Source organism: Anastrepha ludens, chromosome 5 (assembly GCF_028408465.1).
Source record: "Anastrepha ludens isolate Willacy chromosome 5, idAnaLude1.1, whole genome shotgun sequence".
Lineage (NCBI taxonomy): Eukaryota > Metazoa > Arthropoda > Insecta > Diptera > Tephritidae > Anastrepha > Anastrepha ludens.
Window position 1 is genome coordinate 101,847,324 of NC_071501.1, and position 23,460 is coordinate 101,870,783.

General features: G+C 36.4%; 1 protein-coding gene across 3 annotated transcripts in view; it reads right to left on the reverse strand.

The window, feature by feature from the left end:
- The window catches only part of LOC128864453 (uncharacterized), a 72,363-nt gene that overhangs the window by 22,945 nt on the left and 25,958 nt on the right, over positions 1–23,460 (reverse strand). For all 3 annotated transcript variants that reach the window (XR_008454687.1, XR_008454686.1, XM_054104117.1), the window contains exons 4-5: positions 16,017–16,458; positions 15,231–15,328 (exon numbers count right to left, since the gene is read on the reverse strand). Coding sequence is in view for 1 of the 3 variants with exons in the window: in XM_054104117.1 (XP_053960092.1) it covers positions 15,231–15,328; positions 16,017–16,458 (540 nt within the window). In the remaining 2 variants the exon portion in view is untranslated. The remainder of the gene's footprint in view (positions 1–15,230; positions 15,329–16,016; positions 16,459–23,460) is intronic.

Sequence of the window (23,460 nt, forward strand, 5' to 3'; positions counted from 1 at the left end):
ATCATCGTCCACAACTCACTGATCGGTGCTGCTTTATCAGTTAGTAAGCGTGTTGCACGAGTGTTTTTATCGTAAAATCTTAGGAACCGCAATATCGAACAGAAACGGTTGACTCCCATTGTGGCGCGATATAAAGGATAGTTTTTGACGCTCCATAAATCTCGAACATGTTCTCCATTGCTATGGTTCGCACCAGTCATAATAAGTATGCCAAAAAATGCATACAGCTCTGTAATTGACACAGGCGTCCATGACTTAGGAGTTGTGTTTAGATGCGCATTGTTGTAGGTTTCTTTTGCTAACTTATTTGTGTGGCGCATAATTATATCAGCCATTTCAACGTTCATGAAACATTTGAATGTTTGCTCTATTGACAACATTTCAGTGCATCTAGCTGGTCCAGAACGTTCTCTTATAATATTTTGTCTGAGTACCTGACGACTTACATTTGGTTCTTTCATCCACTCAGTACCATCACGTGCAACAAATTTTTCGCCACTAGCAGGTAATTCATTATTTTCTTCTACTTCTTCTTCTTCATCGTCTTCTTCATCATCCTCATAGTCCGCATAATCAGGTAATACTTCTGCGGCACTTTGCGAAACTTCAGCATCGTCATCAGCAATTTCAATGCCATTGAATTTCTTCTTCATCTTCTGAGTCAAAGTCATAGGGAGCGTCATCGTCACAAATTTCATCAAATAAAGATTGTATATATGATTCTCGCTGTTCCTCAGTTAGCCTGCATAATAAAAAAAATTAGTATATGTTTACATTGTTGCTTATTTTACATTTTTTACCTTCTATATGCTGCACTTGATAAATATTCGTTTCTTCTTGAAGTCATTTCGTATCCAGTTATTTATAGTTTCAGTTATATTTCTTTTCACTTATATTTTCACTTCTTACACTTTTGAGCACCAAAACAATAATGAAAATGAACAGGCAGCATTTATAACAACACCTCGTGTGAAAACAACCCTTGCAGCTGCATATAAAATACAAAAACCAGTTATACCAGTGTGTTTGCTACCTACGTACCCATACCTTGCGCGACCTCTTTGCACATATCTTTTGAACCAGATAGAATATTTCAATGAAATAAAAACCAAAATGTGTATTCGTTGTTACTCTACAAGTATAATATTATAAATTATATTATTTTGTTTTGCATTTATCAGGACAACAACAAAAACAAAAATCCACTGTTGCATGTCCTGACTTTATTTGCCCATATCGCTGGAACCAATAGGAATATTCGAATGAAACAAAAGACAAAATACTTGTTATATATTAAAATATACATTTCAAAAAAAAAAAAAATCATAGAAATCGGTTGAATAAGCATTAAAAAAACCGCAAAATAAGGTCCCGGGTACAAACGTATCCTGGGTGTGTGTTTACGTGGTATTTTTTGGGTGTGTGTTCTAGGGTTAAGTCGATGGGAGTACAATTGACAAAGTTATGAATATTCTGAGCGTCTGTTGCTCCAGGCTATATGTGTATACATGCTCAACTGTAAAGCGTTTTTGTGAAACTTGTAATTTTTCGCACATTAATGTTTTTACTCACCTCCAATTTGTGAAGAAAGGGCCCTACAACTATGTGCCACGTACTAATAGACGTTTTTTATGTGAACGAATGACAAATAGTTTCTTTGAGACTTTTTTGAATGTTAGTAATTCGCTGTGGAAATCACGGTCAAGAGGCGATAGCTTTAGAAAAATCTATGTCTGTACTTACTAAACTGTGCGCATTACCCCACAGTGAACATCAAGCCCTAGACCAACTGAAGGCGTACATCGCCAACGCGTTAATTAATCAATAAGTGATTTATTTTGCCGCCTTTAAATGCTTAAGCGCACGATGTTTGTTTCCTTTGCTGCTAAGTATCTGGAATTCTGAAAATATCCCCACTGAGCTAAAAGAGGGCAGAAACTGAAGAGGCATCACATTGCTCAGCATGGTGAACAAGATCATAGCCCATATAATCAGTACACGATTATCTGTTACACTGATGGATGGTCTGAGGAGCGAATAAGCTGGATTTCAACCACTATGATCATAAAAAAATAAGTAAATAAAATGTTGGAGCCAAGTTGCAATTCAACCATGTATAGTTTGTAAAAGTACGAAAAAATATCAACCTTGTTTTAACTTCTTTACTTCTTCTTCTTGTATTAATGCTTACTGTGACTCAAGGCACTCCAATAAAGTTCTTTATACGAAACGGTCGTGATTGTATTTTTCCATTGCGTTTTTCCACAGAGAATTCTAACAAAAAACAGTCCCTGTAATGGTGTACGCCACTTTACCTCTGCTTCATCGACTTCAAAAAAGCGTTTGATACCATTAACCACAAAGCTATCTGGAAAGCACTCGTTTGCAAAGGTGTACCTGATAAAGTCAGCAATCTGCTAAAAGAGCTGTACACATACACCAGATGCCGAGTTAGGCATGAAAACATCTTGATCAGCTGTATCCAAGTGCACACAGCAGTAAGGAAAGGTGTGTATGTGTTCTGTATCAGTTCTTATTTAACCTATGCGGCACACTTCTGGCTGAGAGAAGAGGCATTTTCTGGTGCTTGGGCGACAGTCTTGAAGATCTCGACTATGTGGACGATATTTGTTTGCTCTCGCACACGGAAATGCAGCCCAAGATGGAGCCGTAAGCGCATTTGTAGTTCAGACAGGTTTAAAAATTAACATCGCCAAAACGAAGATGATTTACAGCAATACCACAGTAGCCCAACCATTAAAAATATGCGCTACCTAAAGCTACGAAGTAAAATCATTTTGTTATCTTGGAAGTGTCATCAATAAAGACGGCAGCTCGGCAGCTGATATTCGCAGCCGAATATCAAAAGGCCGTACAGTGTCAGTTGTTGCCAATGTCAAGTTAGTTGTCTTATACGGATGCAAGACATGAAACACGCTTGTGAGGAATATAATTGACCTACAAGTTTTTATCAACCGTAGCCTTTGCTGGATCACGCGACTAATGTGTTTTAAGTCTTTGGACTTAAATTGAAACACTAAAGTTAATTTTTTTTTTTCACAGTTTTATTTTTAAATAAATTCAACCTTCTTGGTTGCTGTGAATCTACAGACTAACTTTTTATAATTTCCTTAATTCTAATAACACCTGTTTTGCGCTCACTTTATGCAGTACTTTATGCTTATTGAGAGCATAACTGCATTGAGCGAAAAACGTGTCGATGTAATATTGCATACTAAGCAAATCTTTTGGTGGGAACCTTTATTTGTGAAATCTTAGTATCTTAGCATTTAAATAGTTTGGTGTATGATTCCAATTTCATTAAATGTAAGACAATACTACAACTCAAAAAAGAGAAATAAATAGATAGGGTGGTGGAGTGATGGTACGTAACTCGCGCATTCCGTCTAAGACTATCTGCAACAACAATATTTGGGCTATGGCTAAGCAAACGGCTGTTTACCATGAAATTCGGCATCGGAAGTGGATATGGATTGGCCACACTCTACGTAAACCCAGACGACATTACCAAAGTATCTTTAGACAGGAACCCCCAAGCAAGCCGCAGATGTGGCAGACCAACCAGCACAGGTGATTATAGAAGCAGAAGTGCTATAGGCAGGCCGCTCAGGCGGCAAGTGAAATGCATAACTTAAACTTTCAACTTAAAAAAATCTAGTTTTAAATTGTTTATTGAGGTCATATGTTCCACCTATAGACGACGGGAAAATATATATACATACATTTTTTTTAATAAAATTTCCATAATATAAATAATGTGGAAGATAAAATTCATAAATTAAAATAGGAGAGTGTTTTCAGCTTCAATGGTTTATAAGGTCAGTGCTTCAAATAGTCATGGATAATGTTAATTTAAAATTTTAAACTACCCATGCCTCATATTAGCTGCCGATTTGTTTTGTCCCAATTTTGCAAAAATTAATTCGAAAAAGTTGAAAGTCAAGTTGGCGTTTCTAGTGAGCTGTCCATGGAGTAAATATAAAAATACCCATGCGCATGTATTTATAAAACTTTTTGCGCGGAGAGTTTGCTAACTGTTTATCTTATTTATCTTAGCTTATTCAACCTTCTTTATTTTCTACCTAAATCTTATCCTTTTTTGCTTTCTCTATAACCCAAATTTATTAAGCGGCTTTGAAGTGAAACAATATTAAATGCTTTTAGAATAAGTTATTAATAGAAAAGGGATTTATAATTTACAATTTTCATTTTTGCACTTAAATACATAGGCACGTAGATTCGTATGTATGCGTATATACATAAGTGTATGAGTACATCTGGATCCATACGAGATGCCACACTCTAGCATCGCTTCTAATCATTAATTTTACTGACAATTGCCGCATGTAAGGCGCAGAAACATTCAGACAGCACTCACACACATACAAGTCTAGCACACATATGTATACTATAGGTTAAGTAAAAAAGCCGACCAACCATGCACACAGGAAGTCATTTACAATCGACAAAAAAGCCATGAAACAAATTTCATCAAAACTGACAAAGGCGAAAGGCAAGTAAGTAGAAAAAGACAACAGGGTCGTTTTTAGATAGAATTTTCATCAATATTGTATGTGTGGACAACTAGCTGAAATTCATACGAATTCAAATTCAAGTAAATTCATCCATATTTTTTCATACATATCATATCATACATATACCCTGGTAAATTAAGATGTAAAGACTTAAACACTAAAAAAATTTATAAACTGAAGTTGAGAACTGGAAATTCGCTGTCGGAGTACCAAATTAAATTGAATCGCGTTTTTTAGTGTAATCGGTTTAGTAATGGGGCTCATTTCTGACCAAATTACGATGTGAATGAGCAAAATTTCCTTATTGTGGCGAGGTACGATCTCATTGTTTCCAAAGGGAGAATAAAATAGAAAAAAAACGATGTGTGTGTTTTTCGTTAGCATAAAAAAATAGAACTTATTAACGCCAGAGGTTGAATAGGTAAAAAAGCTGGAAGTTCTTTATGTTCATGTATTTCCCTAATTATGTATTTCTGATCTTTATTAATCCTTTTCCAATTATATCAGATCAGTCCCTAAGTTCGTGGGTTTTTTAAAGGTGGTTTTAAAATTAATAAATTTTTAATCATTAGTAACGATACGGTTCAAAAAACTTTCATTTTCAAGCCGTTGCCGCAGCTGAGAACAGACATTTACTCTCTGCTAAAGGTTGGCGACGGAAAGTCTATGCGGAACCCATTTTCTCAGCTTTGAAAACTTTACCAACTAAACCAGATGCCTGTGAACTGTTCCATGCGATGAATTTAACCTCTGAGCTATCATATCGACTGTGCAATTTGGCTCAGATTCACGAGTTCGAGCAAGGCGTCGGAGTTAAGGCTTCAGGACGACCAGCGCGCGGGGCATCCTCCACGTCGCAGTTACCACTTCGGAACTTTGAAAACCACTTTTGCGCAGTCCTTACACTCACGGTATCCTCTCCGTGAACAGTGTTTATTTCTGCAGTAACAGTCGTTGCATTTTTACCACATTTATAAAAAAAATACAAAATATGCCTCTTATACGCGTTCAAAGATTCCATTTTATTTTTTAACAACACGTGCTTTTATCCGCGATTAAATCATTTGTTGAATGCACCATATATCAAAGAAAATATAAATAGTTCCGTTATATTCCACGACTAATTTTCTGTATGCAAAAATCGTACAAAAGTGAAATTATGGGTAAAATACGCACGAACTTATGGACTGACTTGATACTTTTAGTTATTTATTTTTTTATTTCAGAAAGCCAACTAGAAATTATTGGTAAAATACGCACGAACTTTGGACTGACCTGATACTTTTATTTACTTATTTATTTATTTCAGAAAGACAACTAGAAAATATGCGCGAGATATGAACAAAACTGTAGAATGATGAAATTATATAGATAATTCAATAATAAACTTCCTTATTACCCTTTTCGGGTGAGCGTCTTGATAAAGTTTTCTGCCGACTCCGAACGACGAATGATGTTTGTTTACTTTTTCATGGCAGAAATACTCTCGAAGGTTTGCCATTGTCTGCCGAGGAACGGCATATCCGTAGACTCGAAGCTGTGCACTTCCGAATGGTAGTCACGCACCAACCCATTCTGCTGTGGTGGCTGCATTTATAAACTAATTTAACTTGTAAAAAGATAGAGTTAAATAGTAAGGAAATTTCTTTCTTTGAAACTGGAGACCTCACTTAAAACCACGAAGAGCACATTCAATAGGAGCATTGCGAGCATAATTTCTGTTGAACTTATTTAGATAGAAAGGAAGGGCGTTACGAGGAATTCTTGGAGTTGAAGGGAATTATAATTTTGAAGCAGGAATGAGCAATTGATGTGAGCCCTAACAACAGAGCAAGAATCGATCTTCTACTTTTTTAAGGGATGCGTAAGATGGAATACGATCAGAAAACGTATAGGATCCAGGTACATATTTCAGAGACACATTTTGCACACGTGCGATCCTGTCAATTAAAAATTCGTGGTATAAAATGCGGCATATTCCAACCTAGAGATATACTGTAAACAGCTATTTAAGGGTATGAAGGTGCTTTTAAAGCTTAAGAAAGAATATGTTTTTGATTAATTGAAAATAGGTTGTTTTAAGAGCTTAAGAACTTAAAATGTTAATAAAAAACTGAAATGTTGTTGGAATGAATTTTTCACTATAATCTGCTAGATAATTTTATGGCATACATTTTTTTAATATATTTATTATATAAAAAATAAAGTATAGAGCAATTAAAAATATACTTCTAGAAAAAGAAAAATCTATGGAACATGAGCATCATTATTTTTAAGTTTTAAATTCTGTAATCATAATCATAAAAAAAAATCACTAAAAATGTTATGTTTAGAAAAAAACTAGTTCCACTGAAAGAATTTAATATAAAAAACCCAATTAAAAAAAAATAAAAAAGCTCCGTTTTACATTTAGCACCATAGAAAGGTAAATAGCCCTCCAAACACTGTTTTCTTATTTTCTGGGATGGCTCTAGGACCGAGCACGGGTCCGACTCTAGGGTTTTATGGTGGATGCAGTTCAAGAAGCGATGAACTTTGTTGTGGAAAGCGGATAAAGTGGCAGATCTATAATTGTCTGCAGCGATAGACAAGCTGCGCCCATGGCGTTAGACAGCCTCCCAATCACATCAGAGGTAGTCGAGTCCTGTAAATCCTTGCTGAACTATATCGGTAGACATAATAGCGTGATGCTAACATGGGTCTCGGAACACCTGGGTTTCGTGGGTAACGAGACCTCTGACTCTTTAGCTAGGATGGGTTCTGAAGAAAACTTCTTTGGCTCGGAGCCCGTTCTGCCACTCCCATCTACAGCCATCAAAGCCACGGTTAGCATATGGGTTACTACAACCCACAAGTGAGCTTGGCAGGCTGGGAGAGGCTGCAGTTGGACTAAACTGATGTTACCTTTCATGTTCGATCGACTGTCGTAAATCTTCCTGCCATTAAGCAGAAGGGACTGCAGGCAGCTGGTTGGAGTGATGACGGGCCACTTTCTGTGGGTTGGGTGACGCACATGGAAAAGGTGGGCATCCCAGACAGTGTACTCTGTCCATCTTGTGAAGAGGAGAATGAGATGGCGGACCACTTCCTGTGCGTCTGCACCGCCTTCGCTTGAATCAGCCTTGAGGTCTTTGGCAATGATGTGTTAAGCGACCACCTTGGGTGCTTGGCACCACAAGATCTACTCAGATTTCTTCGGAGATCAGATAGATTTAAAGAAAATTAAAAGGGAATTGCAGTGTAGTACAATGGACTTAATTGTGTCTGAGTGGTGCTCTTGCTAGGTAAAGAGCTACGAAGATTATACTGTGGTATATTAAAATTGATTATTTCCAAAAGAAATGAGCAGTCAATACTGCCATTGCTGATATTGTAAACAAATGACAGCGAAGGTGCTGATCTTCTTACTTCCAAAGAATTTATATGAATCAAAAGTAAGCGAGATTGATAGGATGGAATGCAAATTATGTAGTAAATAAAAATGAGTGTAAAACCAATGTTATCGTAATTTTCACAACTTCATTACAGAAAGATAGAAGAACACAATGCGGCAGTCGCATTACTCTACACAGTTTCATTATCGCGGGCAAGCCAACTTATTGCTTTGATAACGCCGAGCGTCGGTTTGTACTCCTTTTATAACCGTTGCCAGGACAGTCGGCGTACATGTATGGAGAATGTTTATGCTGCTACAATAACAACAACAACCCGTATCATAAGTTTTTTTATTAATGGGCAACTTGATACATCTGTTTTATAACAATTTTCGTAAAATGTCTTTAGAATGTTTTTCGACGAACGTCGTAAAAATTGGCAACCTAAATTTCACTTTAGATTTGCTCAGTTTACAGACAACTGTATTCCAAATTGCAGAAAAACGTGCAGTAGAAGCTTTATTGACTGTCATATTGCACAATCTACAGAAAAATTTAATTTTCTTGCTGATGCTGTAATATTCACGCTTCGTGAAAATTCAAGTGATATTTTATCTTAGTTCTCGGCATTCTACTAGAAGTTCTTCTACTCTCTTTACGATGAAGAAACGCACGTTGCCCATTAATAAAAAGATAAAAAATGCATAAACACCACCTTAATTGAAAAGTACCCAGAATATGTTTAGAAAATTCAAAACACAAGTGAAGTTGATATTATCGCCTTAAAAGTACTCCCCATCAATTGCAACCCACTTATGCCAGCGTTTGCTCCAGCTCTTGAAACATTTCTGGAACTCTATGTTCGGTAAAGTCGTTAGAGTCGTCTTCGATTTTTTCACTACTTCGTTTCGTCTCTTAAAACACGTTCCTCGTTGTGGGGAACGAGAGAATAGTCATTACCTATTTACTATCGTAAGTATGTACCAGAGGGTCTACATTCTATGAATGATAAATGGTAGTTTATATGTAAATATCAGTCAAGATGACATGAAGGTATAACTGATATTCTATCCCTGTGATTTAGCATCAAATTTTACCTTTAAGAGCTTGATGCATTAGAGTTATCTCTCCTAAGTTCTATATTTGAGATGAGCCAACAATAGTCAAAAGGCGAATGCTTGACATTTTTGTATATTGAAGAAAATTTTTCAAAAATCAACACGATTTTTGTCCCACTTTAAATTTGCACTTTGTACCACCAAAATTCAAGAGGCTGTAGTCCTGCATATCATTATTTTTTTTTTTTAAATTCTTAGTAAAAGCTTGATCTTAGATGAATTTTTATGTAAAATTTTAATTTTTTTAAGTTTTGTTTTTCTACTTTGTACACAGTTTGGAACTTGAATTTATTATATATGGTTTTTGTAGTGGAATGAACAACATTTTCATAAAAAATTGATTAAAATTAAAGGAAAAATCCATAAATTGCCCAAATTGGTCAATAAGTCCCTGCGCTATAGTTACTTAATGCAGTGCGTATTACCAAGGCGAATGCAGTCATGGACATTCATTCTTAAAAACAAACTTGAACATGAATGACCCTGTATGTACCATAAACTTGCATAAAGCAATGCTCGCGTAATTTAATAGAAATGTAAATGTGCAGTGAAAAACCAACAAAGATGTATTAAGATATCTAGGCTGGCGCTATGTCATACACATCTCACAGCTTATTTTTATTCACACCTACACACATACACATGCATAAGTACATATATCATAATACTGTTTTTTTGTGCATATAACAAATACATGCGAAGAAACATCAAAAACACCAATTTCATCACACTTATGCTTTTACACAAACACACACACACCCATACATATGTTCATACGCATGTGTGCTCAGTTTACGTCATACCGTTACATTAGAATACAACTAATGACAAATGTGGCAGCGTGTGGAATTTAACAAATTCATTGCTGTCATGTCAATGTAACCACACATCCCTCCTTCAAACGAGTATGTGCGCAAGAGTCGGTGTGTTAATGTGACAGCCGGCAGCGACAAATGATGACAAAATCATTTCATTTGCTTTATAACTCTCTTTATAGTTCTGGAGCATATTCCTAGAACAGGAAACTGCGCGCATTCAAATGGATTATTACACACATAAGCATGTAAGTTCATGTACAGATGTACGTATGTAGGTGTATATGCATATACAGGGTGTTAGAAAATAATATAAAATATTTAAGTAGGGAATAGTAGGGACGAAATGAAGTAAAAAAGTCGTAAGAACAAAAATGAGTTAGTTATTATTTTGAAAAATTTAGTTTTTATTATTATTATTATTACTATTATTATTATTATTATTTAAAAAAGTAAATAAATTACAAATTTTAATTTTAATTTCTATCACTAGCAGCTGAAGGCCTAAACATCTGTTTATTTAAGTATTTTTTTCCTTCTTTCGAACCATTCCATTAACTCCTTAAATAGTTTACATTCCCGTTGAACACCCTGTACGTGCACACCAATACTCAAATGCATGAAGGGAATGCGCAAAATGAGGACAGAATTATTAACAATAATAGGCGTACCTAAGCATTGCATGTCTTGACTGTCTACACTGTGGGCTGCGCTGTGCCGTTCATCTGCCGCTGGTTATAAATTTGACTAAGTCGCTGACTAGCGCAATGATGTGGCTAATGCACAGTGACACATTTTTATTAATGATGAAATACATTTTTTCAGTTTGCGTTTTTTGAATTGTTGAATATGACAGGAAGTAATGGCATTTCAAAAAGTCGAAACCCTCAATTACCTAGGAGTAATCATAAATATTACAGCAGATTTACTTATCTGAATAAACGACAGACTGTTAGCTGCAAATATAAGCTATTCGACACACCTCAAACTACTTAAAAACAAACTCTTGTCATGCACGTGTAAGCTGCAGATCTATAGGACCCTTATAAGGCCAATAGCAAAATGTGGATGTGAAGCATGTGTTCTGACTACTAATATATAGAGAACTCTCTCTCTTGCGTTTTAAGCAGAATTTTCGGTCCTGTACGATAGCCTGATGGGTTTCATATGTAGAGTAAAACATAACAACGAGATCGATGAACTTTTAAATGGACAAACCATAATACGTGTCGTGAAGCCGCAAAGTCTACGATGGCTGGACACGTACTTCGAATGGATGATAACAAAATTGCAAAGAAAACTTCTAACTCTAGAATTTCGGGCAGTGGGTAGCCACCAAGAAGGTGAATAGATGATGTAGTAGACGGCCTGAAACGCATAAACGGGCGAAGAAGCCGTGCAATGAATCGAAAAGTATGGAGCGCAATAGTAAAGGAATCATTGGCCTGAGCTGTGAATATTATGATGACGATGATGATGATGAATGGCGTAATATTTTTTGCAAATGGCGCTCAATATCAAAATAACTTTGACTTTTAAATTTGGTTGAAAGAAGGCCAAAATACAAAACCAAACAAAAAGAAACAAAAATACTGGTAAATAAAAATTTTATGCACCGTGGCGCAAAATTCTGCATCTATTTCGTATTTGAATTACTTTTTTACTAAATAACAAACAAAAACATTTTAGGTAAGGGACATTTTTATTTTCACCTTTACGCGCTCCACTGCTTGTCTAATTGTATGCTGCAGCTGTTTAGTTCACAAAATTGTAAACCTTCCGAAAGGGTGATTCATTTTGCACCACCTTCCCCTTTTTAAGGGGGGAACCTGGTTTATAAGGTCAAAAAAATCAATTTTGTTTTTCGTTTTAAGCGATTCCTAATATATTTCAGAATATTCACACAAAGTTACAGAGCCTAATTCTCAATATTTCCGTAGATACAAAGCCAAAGGTAGGCGAGCGTTAGGTAGTTACGCTGTGACCGGACAGCTATAGTACAAACTTTATCTTCTTTTCTCGACTTTTCATTTTTATGATTTCTTTGAATTGGCGTACATGAATGAAAAAAACTAATGAACCTTTTGAAATGAATCATAGCTTGTTCCCTTCAGTATTAAATTATCTTCTATTTGAACTAACAAAATAGATTAAAAAAATTTTTCAAGATTTTTATACCAAGTTGAAATGAATTTTTTTTTATAGAAAAGCATTTTTTTCTTTAAAACCTTCAAAAAGTTGAAATTTTGGAATTTTTCTCAGTTTTCTTAGTTCATCTAGAATAAAAAATCATGATAATTAGAAATCTATTTGAATTTTTTGCTTTAGATAATAATTACGAGCTGTATCTTGTACGCCAGTTGGAAACTCCAGCAAATTAATGTTTTCCTTAAAAAAAAAAAATCTCAAAGAGATGCAATTTTTAGACCTCATAAACCAGGCTCCCCCCTTAAGAAATAAAATTCGTCGAAAGATACCACATTTATAAATAGAATAACATTAGTTTTTGTAGCAAGATGTCTTACAACTTTTTTTCTAACCAAGAATTGAACAACATCATCTGAATTCGGATGATGTGGCTCTGCTTGACTTTTCTGCCTTTCTAAGACACGAACTGCCAATTCGAGGCAACTCTACTGAGTCGTTAGAAGACGTAAAAGATAATTGAGAACTTAAGTCGATTTCGGAAAAAAAAAAAAAAATGCTCTGATTCTTATGTCATTCGCTTAAGTGTTTTTGTTTTTGCATGATGCCTATTTTAAAGTGAATACAAAAATTGCGAATAATTAAATCGAATTTTGGGCCTCATTAACTAGTTCTTGATAACTATTTTTTGCTTAATTTCCAAGTACATAAGTATACTTGTAAATGTATACATACGAGATGTGCCTTGCGAAATACTTTGGATAAAATTATCTAAATGATTGGAGAAGCCATTAAAGTCAAAGTCAACCCTGCAGTAGAACTCAAAGGGATTTTGTATCATCGTTTGCGTATTTCTCTAAACCCCTTTTTTTAGAACGGGTAATGACAAACAAAACTGTTTTCAACCGACTGATCTAAAATTTTGTGCAAAATGTTGTGACTCGTTTGATAAATATATTAAAAAATTTTTTTACTAATTTTTTTAACCCGCTTTCTTCGGGAATTCTTTTCTTTCGTCACTCTGTATATAATTTATCAAAATCTATAAAAAAATTGGAAATAATATTTTTTAGCAAAACAAAAAACAATCTCTGATTTGCGTAAACTCGTTTTTTCTTTTCTTTTCCCAAAGGCGGCTACTACACCTACTAGAAGATTTATCAAAATTATCTTTAATGTGGTTTCCTTTTTTTCCTGTTTCCTTTTACTTCTTTGAAAACGTGCCTTGAAAAAACTGCCTTACACTGAAATAAAGTTAGAATGTTTTTTTTTGGCCCCCTTTTTCTTTTTTTTCTTCATACCGAGCCATGCCTCTCCGATACTTAAACATTTTTTTTTGCCATTGTAAGTGTTTTTCAGTTCGACTACTAAAAATTTCCTCAAAAAAAAAAAACAAAAAAAAAAAGGAAATATGTAACCAATTCATTTTTATGCTGCCAGGACGCTCTTAACTACTAAGGACTGCACAACAATTGTATTGGTTGAACTTCCGTATTTTTTCATTTAAAAAAAACTTAAGACCAAACCATTTTACTTAGAACTAATTTTGTGCACTGACGTGTTACTACTACAAACATAGAAGACACAACAAAAATTGGTAACCAAATATTGTAGTAACTCTCAGCAGATCTCAGAATTTCTTCTTTCAAAGAGATGTCGGCTTCATTTCATGCCTTGCTTATAATTAATTATTTTAAATACGTCTCACCTCATTGCCAATGCAACTTTATTGGAGTCGACATCCCTGAGTTTAGATGTCTTGTAATGGAGTTGCAGGTTTCTCGTTACTGTTGTAAGCACATAAAATATGCTTCACAACTTTGTGTGGAGTATTGCTGAAGTTCTCGGCTTAACATTAATCCAGTCCGCTTATTTAGATGTTTTTACCAACAAAGGGGCGAGGGATCCTTTCGTCTGCACGCGTCTTCGTGGGATCTATCCGTCAGAATGACTTGTTGGTCATTTACTACTATTGGAAAATCCATGCTTCCGTAGCATGTTGTTCTAGAACTAATTAAATAAATTGCTACAACGGAACAGGTGGACTGAATAATTTCATGTACCAGAAGCCTTTTGCGGGCTGACTAAAGCGCAAACAAAGGAAATTAGAAAAATACGGAAGACGAGAAAACACGGAATTTATACGATACTACTTGTAGATGCTGGTCTCTTCATCAGAGATAGCCAAACCATTTATACTTTCTTGGAGAAGAACATCAAATGAGCTCATAAACCTACATTTCGAGGACCTACGAACCCTCCCTCGATATTATAAGCGATATTGTTGTCTTCGTTACATTTCAGCAAACAGGTATAAGGAGAATAAGTAGTTTAGTGTGGCGTTTTTCAAGTTGGACGATGAAACTTCAGAGCACATTTTCTGCGAGTGTACAGCTCTCGCAAGAAGAAGGCGGGCAGACGTAGGTGGTGCGACTCTGTGTCCATTGCTGATATGGAATGAAACGCCTGAGAAAGTGGTCAAAGTCATTAGAAGCCTTTTTTTAAGGCTTCGCGAGTAAGCTTAAGAGGCCGCCTTAGAGGTCGTAGTGCACTATGATTAGATAAAAATACTAATTTTAACATCGAGCTGACTGGTTGATTGGCAAAGATGGAAGCTCGTCATTTCGTTATCCGGTGAACTCTATGCTTGTCGTGGATTTTTTAGCTTTTGCTGAAATACTTAGCTTGTTTGAAAAGCTAATTAGTATTCAAAGTCGGAAATAATACAGGGTGCATATCTGATATTGGCTTTCCACGCCAGTCATATATTACAGTACTTAATATAACAACTAATACCCGCTGCATATTTCAAACATTTTGAAACACTGTCTAGGAGTGCTGGTTTTCACAATCGTTCGCCCTTTTTTTTTACTATTTTGTATTTGAACCTTGCTCAGCTAATTCTAAGTATGTAGGTGACAGATGCTGCTGTCCTTTTCTGCGTACAAATTGCCTTAGCATTGCGACACCTAGTGAGTGACTTTGGCTTAGATACATATGAATATATGGGTGTGTGGTTGCTCATTGAAAACACCACTACACCCTTGATTCTCCATTGCCAATACGATTTCTAGCTGGCGCTTTACGATTTCCTATGCCGCATGGATACTTCTAGGGAATCATAGTAAATTGCGTTAGCTTTTGTTCTTGTCATGCACACAAGCAACCTTACGTACTACTTAAGACTTGTAATGAGAAGAAAAAGCAAATGAAACTACTCACCATTAATCACATGCACCATGACGCTGGCGCTGCTCGCCGTTGTCGGCTGACAAGTGTAATTCCCCGTATCCGTTGTCTGTGCATTTGAGATGCGCAACCTGAAGAAACAGCAGGAGTTGAAATGCAGAAGGTAGTAGAAATGGAAGCAGAAGAAAACAACGACAAATTGGAATATATATAAATAGGTATGTGAGTGAATAATTGGTATGACTGTGGGAATGAGTGTGAAGCAATAGTAAATACGAGTATAAGGTGATGCAACAGTATGCGCGCCACAAATACATACAAGTGAATATGTGAAAAGTTGACATTGCGTGACAAAGTGAAGCCCCAGAGCACTGAAAGCAATGCATTGAAATGTAAAGGCTTAAACATTTATTTATGCCCGCTGCAGTAGCGCCAAGTAATCAAAGCCAAAGTGTCAAGCGTACACACATACATACATAGTATATATGTATATATACATATATATACATATATGTATATGTTGTACACACAAATGAGCACATTGATGTGAAAATGCGCTTTTGAGCGCGCATACAGCAATAAGGCATGTGGCTATACCACTATCTGCCGTTACTTGGCAACATTTATTTACATGCTGACACGGTCAACCGACCGTGGTGATGATGATAATGATGACAATGTGGATGATGATGATGGTGACTATGATGGTGGTGGTAGTATGCTCACATGCACATGACTATCACCATCATCGTCATGCAAACAGGCGACCACATCCATGGCCTTTTGTCTGCGTCTTATAGCCTTCTGACTGCCGCTTACCTTGATTTCATTGTGTCACCCAACTGTGATTCCATTGCTATGCGCGCCGTAAAGTCCGGCGTTATTTCGTTTGTTAAGTCATCATGTTGAGTTGCTGCCGCCGCATTCGTCTCCCTGCCCGGACTGGCATTGCCTGTAGTAGCCAACGCATTGGCATTCGTTATCGTCGCTGTCACATCACCTTCCACCTCATTGTCTGCTAGTGCTGGCGCACCTGCGTCATTACCAACACCGCTGTCTGTGTTGCCGCTTGCAACGCTGTCGCTTTCATCATCATCCACTTCGAAGGGCGTGATTATATGGTCGCCGCGATACCAATAAATCGGTCCGATATCACGAATGCTCGGCTGTTGCACATGACAGTTGAGTATAATTGCGCTGCCGACTTTGAAATGCAGATCGGCTGGACCACTGATAACGGCGCGTGAATCGGCGGGTATCTCTGTGATGGACAAGAAGAGAGAAAGAAAAACAATACTCGTATAATAGTGAAATATAACTGACAATATGATTTACTTATACAAACACCTGCATGTGTATGCGTGTGTGCGTGCATTTGCGTGTGTATGCATGACTGCAAGCGCTCAAATTTATGCAGATAAAGAGCATAAAATATGTGTTTTTCTTTGTTGTGTTGGAGGAATGCAAAAATCAAGGAAGTATTAAATGAGTTAAAGGGAATTTATGAAAAGGAAAATTAATAAATATAAAAAATAAAAACAAACGAAAATGAGCGTAAACAAAATGGCTTAAATACTTATAAAAAAAATATACACCGTCAGCGTTCGAATAAAGTGTAAGCTACAATACATATTGTTAAGTTTTAACTATTTATTTAATTACTTTGTGATTTAACTAAGTTTTTATAAAATATAGTTTATACTACAACAAGAAGCGTATAAAGCGAAGTTTCGGTTGTATAAGTTTGTCAGAATTCAGTGAATGAAGAATGAAGTGGCAAGCGGCCTCGGTAGTCTAGCGAAAGTGCACCACCCTGCCATCCCAGAGGTTGTGGGTTCGAATCCCACATAAAGAACGGTCCTCGCACTTTCACAAATTTAGCTACTTTCCTTGTTTCTAGAAAAAAAAATCTCATTCCTCAAACCCAAAAACTTATCGTTTCCATCCTTACTTCCGCACAATAGTCAGCGCATTATTTGCATTGTGGCTGTTAAAGCAAGCAAAAACAAGCAGTTACACATCGCATCAGTGGCGCTAGCAAGAGGAAGCAGGCAACCGCGTTAATAGTGCAGACCCATCAAATTTAGCGAAGTTCTCAACCATCGGTGTGATCCTTCTGCCAGAAGAGGGTGACGCGCAGATGGGGCTCCAAGCAGTAAGAAGGCGTTGTTCCTGAGCAGCGACAGGTGGGCATTTCCACCACTTAGGACTGGTAGCGGCAGGCTAAGCACCTACCCTGTCAGTAATCAAATAAGGTAGGTGCCAGGATCTGTCTTGCCTGCTTCCTTGGTCCACCGATAGTTGCCGTTACCTCTGGACGAAGCTACAGTTGCAACCGCAGGTTTGCTGGTAGCGTTCTCCGAGTACTAATAGAAGCTAAGTCGATGGTCTACCAATACATGAAGTAAATCAACTTTTTGGATAGGTTCCTTTACAGAACTTGACATTTTACTCGTTAATAAATTCGAATCTACAAGTTGACAGTCTTTATTCGTGGTGGCTAGATCCCATCTTTGCTTAAATATTACTCAAAATTACTTGTTATTTATGAGAGCTCTTATAGTATTGCTTGTCATGACCTGCAGACTGTTGATCAATTAAAAGACCTGGGTATTGTTTTTGATACGAAATTTACATTCATTAATCACATCAACTTTATTATTTCGAAATCTTATGCGATGCTTGGTTTCATTCGGCGGACTTTCAGTTCGGACTTTTCCGGCCCATACACATTCAAATTTCTTTACACTTCTTTTATACCTTCTCACCCTGAGTATGCCACTATTTTTTGGTGGCCTTGTCATCAATTCTCAATGAATAGAATAGAGAAAGTTCAAAAGGTTTATCTGAAGTATGATTTGCGGTCTTTACGATTTACTAAACCTCTTTCATCATTAACGCTCCTTTACTTTAAATTCGTTTTAGATCTCAAACCTCTAGAAAGTAAAAGATCTGTTCTCTCCTTAACTTTTGTATATCGCTTTATACAGGGAGATTTGTCTGTGCTACCCTTCTGGAATAAAACTTTATTGTGCCAAGAAGAGAGCTGCGAAATTTCTACTCTTAATATGGAAATAATAACAAAACAAGTTATGCTCGAAATGTTCTAATTGGTCGCGCTCTTAAGGTCTTGTGGTCTAGAAATTTAAAAAAATCAATTTTTTGTTTTTTCGATATTTCGAAAGTAGAGTATCTGAGTGCATTTACTATGAAATTTTCATGCAAAATTCATAATTTTCGTGTGAAATTCATTAACTAGGTAGAGAGGGATAAGCGCGAGTTATGTATAAGCCTCTGTTAATAACAGAGCTAATTTTATTAAAATGACAATAACACAATAGTGATGTTAAACATGTTTAATAATGTAAACTATGTTAATGTTAAGAACTGTTAATTGAAAAATTATCTTGGGGAACCTAAATTAAACAGTTCTAGTAGCAACAAATAAACAAATAGTAAAAAGGAATGTTGGATGGAAAAATACCAATGCAACTGAGCTTTTAGGTAGCGTGATGCTTTTTGTTTAACTTTTTAGGTAATAAGCAATTTATTTTATGTATAGATAAGTCTTGGGGGCCGCCGTAGCCGAATGGGTTAGTGCGCGACTACCATTTGGAATTCACAGAGAGAACGTCGGTTCGAATCTCGGTGAAAACACCAAAATTAAGAAAAACATTTTTCTAATAGCGGTCGCCCCTTAGCAGGCAATGGCAAACCTCCGAGTGTATTTCTGCCATGAAAAAGCTCCTCACAAAAATATCTGCCGTTCGGAGACGGCTTGAAACTGTAGGTTCCTCCATTTGTGGAACAACATCAAGACGCACACCACAAAGAGGAGGAGCTCGGGAAAACACCCAAAAAGGGTGTACGCGGGTATAAGGGTAAGGGTATATATATTATATATATATAGATTAGTCTTAAGTTGACGTTGAAGATTAAAGTCATGTTTTCAGCAAACTACTCACTGTTTCATTTTAAAAATATCGGTCAAATTATTTACTTTTATTAATCGCAGTTGCTCTAGCGACCACTAGATGGCGCTGAGTACACCGCCTCCTGGAGGAGGCCAAAGAAATGACTATTATCTGATTCTACAAAAGATGAAAGAATTAGAGAATATATGCGCAACCCTCAGAGAGGAAAATTAGTCTCTTAAGCATGAGTTAAATAGCGTTAAAACTAAAAATACAAGAGCTAGTGAAGAAGTAGAGAGATCAATTCAGTACCACACCGATGAAGATGAACTCGAAAATGAGACCAACTGGCTGCTCAACAAATCCAGAAGACCCCAGAAGAAGCGAAGAAGGGAAACGTCCCCAGAGATCATTTAAGATACTTCTAAAACAAAAACAAAAGAGTCACAAGAGCTGCGCCCGCCACCAATTATTCTTACACAAACCGGTATAACCCACCAATACATTCAAAAAATTATTAAAGAAACTATTCAAAAAGACTTTTTTCTAAAGCTAATTGCTACAGATAACTACAAAATTAATCTATTCGATAGCTTAGACTACAGAGCGCTAAAAAAGAAACTAACGACACTGAAGATAGCCTGACACTCGTATGAAAGTAAGCAAACAAGGCAAATAAGAGTAATTGTGAAATATCTCCATCACACTTGCGAGCCAGAAGAAATTGTTGCGGATCTGGTGAATCAAGGTCTTAAGGCAACGAAAGCTTTTAGAAAATTAAAGTGGACGACAAAAGAGCCTCTGAATACCTTCTGCTCAAATATGAACGAGACGTTATCAATAAAACGGTCCGCGGATGACATATGGCAAAAATAAATTTTTTGTTTTTTGGTAGGACTGTTATAAGCTTACATGGCAAATTTCAGCGTGATATGTCACATAGTTTGTTTTCTGTGCTACTGTAAACAAGTCAAGCTCGAGTGTGTTCTTCGAATTTAACGATGGAAATTCAAGTTGAACAAAGAATTTGTTTGAAATTTTGTTATTCCAACAAAATTTCGGCTTCAGACGCCTTAAAAATGTTGCAGACAACCTATGGGGACTCTGCTCTATCGCGTGCACGTGTTTTCCAGTGGTACAAATCATTCAAAAAGGGCCGTACATCGGTTGAAAACTTGCCTCATGAACGTCGTCCAGCAACATCAGTAAACGACGAAAACATCGGAAAAGTAAAGAAAATTGTGCTTGAAAATCGCACAAATCGCAAAATCGATTAAGGCTGAATATTATTTAGACGTTTTAAAGCGTTTGCGCGAGAACATTCGTCTTAAAAGGAAGGAATTGTGGGACAACAAGTCATGGTTCTTGCATCACGTTAATGCACCAGCTCACACATCACGTCTTGTTCGCGATTATTTGAACAAAAATAATGTTAATATCGTTCCGCAAGCACCGTATTCGCCTGATATGGCTCCATGTGACTTTTTCCTGTTTCCCAAGCTCTAGTTGCCGCTCCGTGGAAAACATTTTGAGACAATTGAAATCATAAAAGAGAATTCGAAGAACACACTCGAGCTTGATTTGTTTACAGTAGCACAGAAAACAAACTATGTGACATATCACGCTGAAATTTGCCATGTAAACTTATAACAGTCCTACCAAAAAACCAAAAAATTATTTTTGCCATATGTCATCCACGGACCGTTTTATTGATAACGTCTCGTTCATATTTGAGCAGAAGGTATGTTTATATTATGCTTTGACTCCAACGAAAATATAAAGAAAATATATGAAATCAAACAGATCCTTAATTGTATTATTAAAATAGAACAATTAAAACCATCGAAACTCATCCCACAGTGCAAATCATGCCAAGGATACAAAATACAAAATACTACTGCTGCAAACCTCCTAAGTGTGTCAAATGCGCTGGCGATCACGAAAAAATTAAATGCACTAAACAAGATAACGAGTTACCAAAATGTTGTAACTGTGGCCAAAATCACCCAGCAAGTTATAGAGGTTGTCAAGTGGCCAAAGATTTACAAAAACCACGCAATAAAAACATTGCTGGTCGCAAATCATTAACCGCCGCTAATCCGATTTAAAAAAAAAAAACTCTCAAAAGTCGAAAGCGGCAAAACTTTTGCTGAAGTTCTTTCCGAGAATAAACCTGCACCAATAAAGGAAGATATCTTGGCTCAAATTCTTGGATGAACAAACATCTTTTAATCAACTTTTGCTTAGTCGAATTACCAATCTAGAGAAAACAGCAAATGTATGACATGAAGAGTATGAAAAATGTCAAAAAAATGGCTTGGAATGCAAATGGTATTATACAGCACCAAAATGAGTTAGAACTACTGCTGCACAAGGAAAAAAGTGATATTTGCCGTATATACGAAACACACCTAACTAAGCAAATGTATATTGCATTTCAAGGTTACAATATGTACTGCTCAAATCATCCCCTAGAAAATGCAAGAGGTGGCAGCGCCATTATTATAAAGAAATCCATACATCACTTCGAGGCTGAAAAAATAAGATTAACAGAGTTCCAAGCAGTAGCAGTTTGTATAAAACTATCTGAAGCTGATTTAACAGTAATAGCGCTATACAGTCCACCTAGACATAACCTAAAGTCAGAAGACTATAAAAAACTTTTTGAAAACTACAATGGGAGATACATCTTTGGTGGAGATTTCAACGCGAAACATGTAAACTGGGGTTCTCGCCTAACCACAACTAAAGGCCGTGAACTATGGAAAGCGGCAAAACAACTTGGTTGCCTAATTTTCTCAGCCGGAAGTCCAACCTACTGGCCTACAGACCCTAACAAAATCCCCGATGTTATAGATTTCTTTGTAGTCAAACAAATACCAAACCATATCATCCAAGTAGAAGACGGCGTAGACCTGAACTCAGACCATTCACCTATTTTTATGTATCCTAAGCTGCACCTTTCCTATCCTCTTACGACTGCTGTTGAGAGATAGAGATTTATACCAAGTGCTTTCTGGATTGCGTATACACCGAAAGTTCTAATTTCCCATGCTAAAAAGTAAGAAATTCACATACGTACGATCGCAAAAATCCCTCTGCTTCTCGCTGCCCAGCTCGCTTGCTGCTGACCTTCAACAATAATTAACTTCACTGCAGGCATGCGTCCACAATTAATTGTTAATTAAACTATGGCAGCCCTGTGCGTTATGTGTATGTTAAAGCAAATTGCATTTATGTTACTTTGCTGCAGTGCGAATCGCGTCAAGCTGCCACCCAGTTGGCAGCACATCGGACCAAAGCGCAAGAAGAAAAAACAAAAGAAATGTTATACGAAGAAAAAAAATATATATGTATATAAAAGGGCCTGTTGCAGTGAGAGGGGCGAGTGCTGTTTCGCTGTGTTAAGACACAATCTCATTTGCATTGCAGCAAGTAGTTCCAAGCGCATCTTTTTCATTTTCTTTACTTTTATGCGGCTTTTATTAAGGCCTTTGTGTGCGATTTTTATCATGGTTTAAAAGCGTGTGTGCTACTATGCGAGGCACTGCTTTGAACTTGCGTATGTATGTGCGTGTATGTGCGAAATTGCCTTATAACAAGCGCCAAGTATTTTAAAGTTGCCGTTGAGCTGCAGTGTTTTAATTAAGCCAACTGGCCCCGGGGCTACGGACTTCGAAGCAGACCGTGGAATGAGAACATTTCTACTTTTGCATATATTTTTTTGCACACTTTTTTTAATTAATTATTTTTCTTCTTGCTTCAGTGCCTAATTAAACTACGCGTTTATTACAAAAAAAAAAAAAATAAAATAAAATTTTTCCCGCAAAAAAGCCGCAAATTTGCGAATACGGAAGCTAATTGTGGCAAATAATATCGGGCACAGCTCAGCTGAGGCTTCCATGCAGTCGCTGCATGGCTAATTAGGCAGTGGATTGGCGGAGCTTGCCTGCTGTGGCAAAAATCTACGCAAACGGGCACTGCATTCACAGCCAATGACGAGTATTTCCGCATCAGACACATGAATTGAATTGACTGGTTTTTGCTGAGGCAGCAAAAGAATAAAAATAAATAAATGAATAAATAAGAAATAAAAAAGTTAAAAAAGGTGAAATAAAAAAATAAGAAAATAAAAAAGAAAATGAAAAAATGTATTTCTTTTTATTTATAAAATTAAACTAGTTTTATTAATTACTAAACTTAAAGTAAACTAAAATTTAATAAAAGCCTTTTATGCAGAAATAATTTGTTCGACTTTAATGTAGTAAATCTATTGCATTTTATGCACAATAAAAATTTTATTAAAAAAATTAAATTTTATAAAACAATTTCTGTGGCTTTGCGAACGA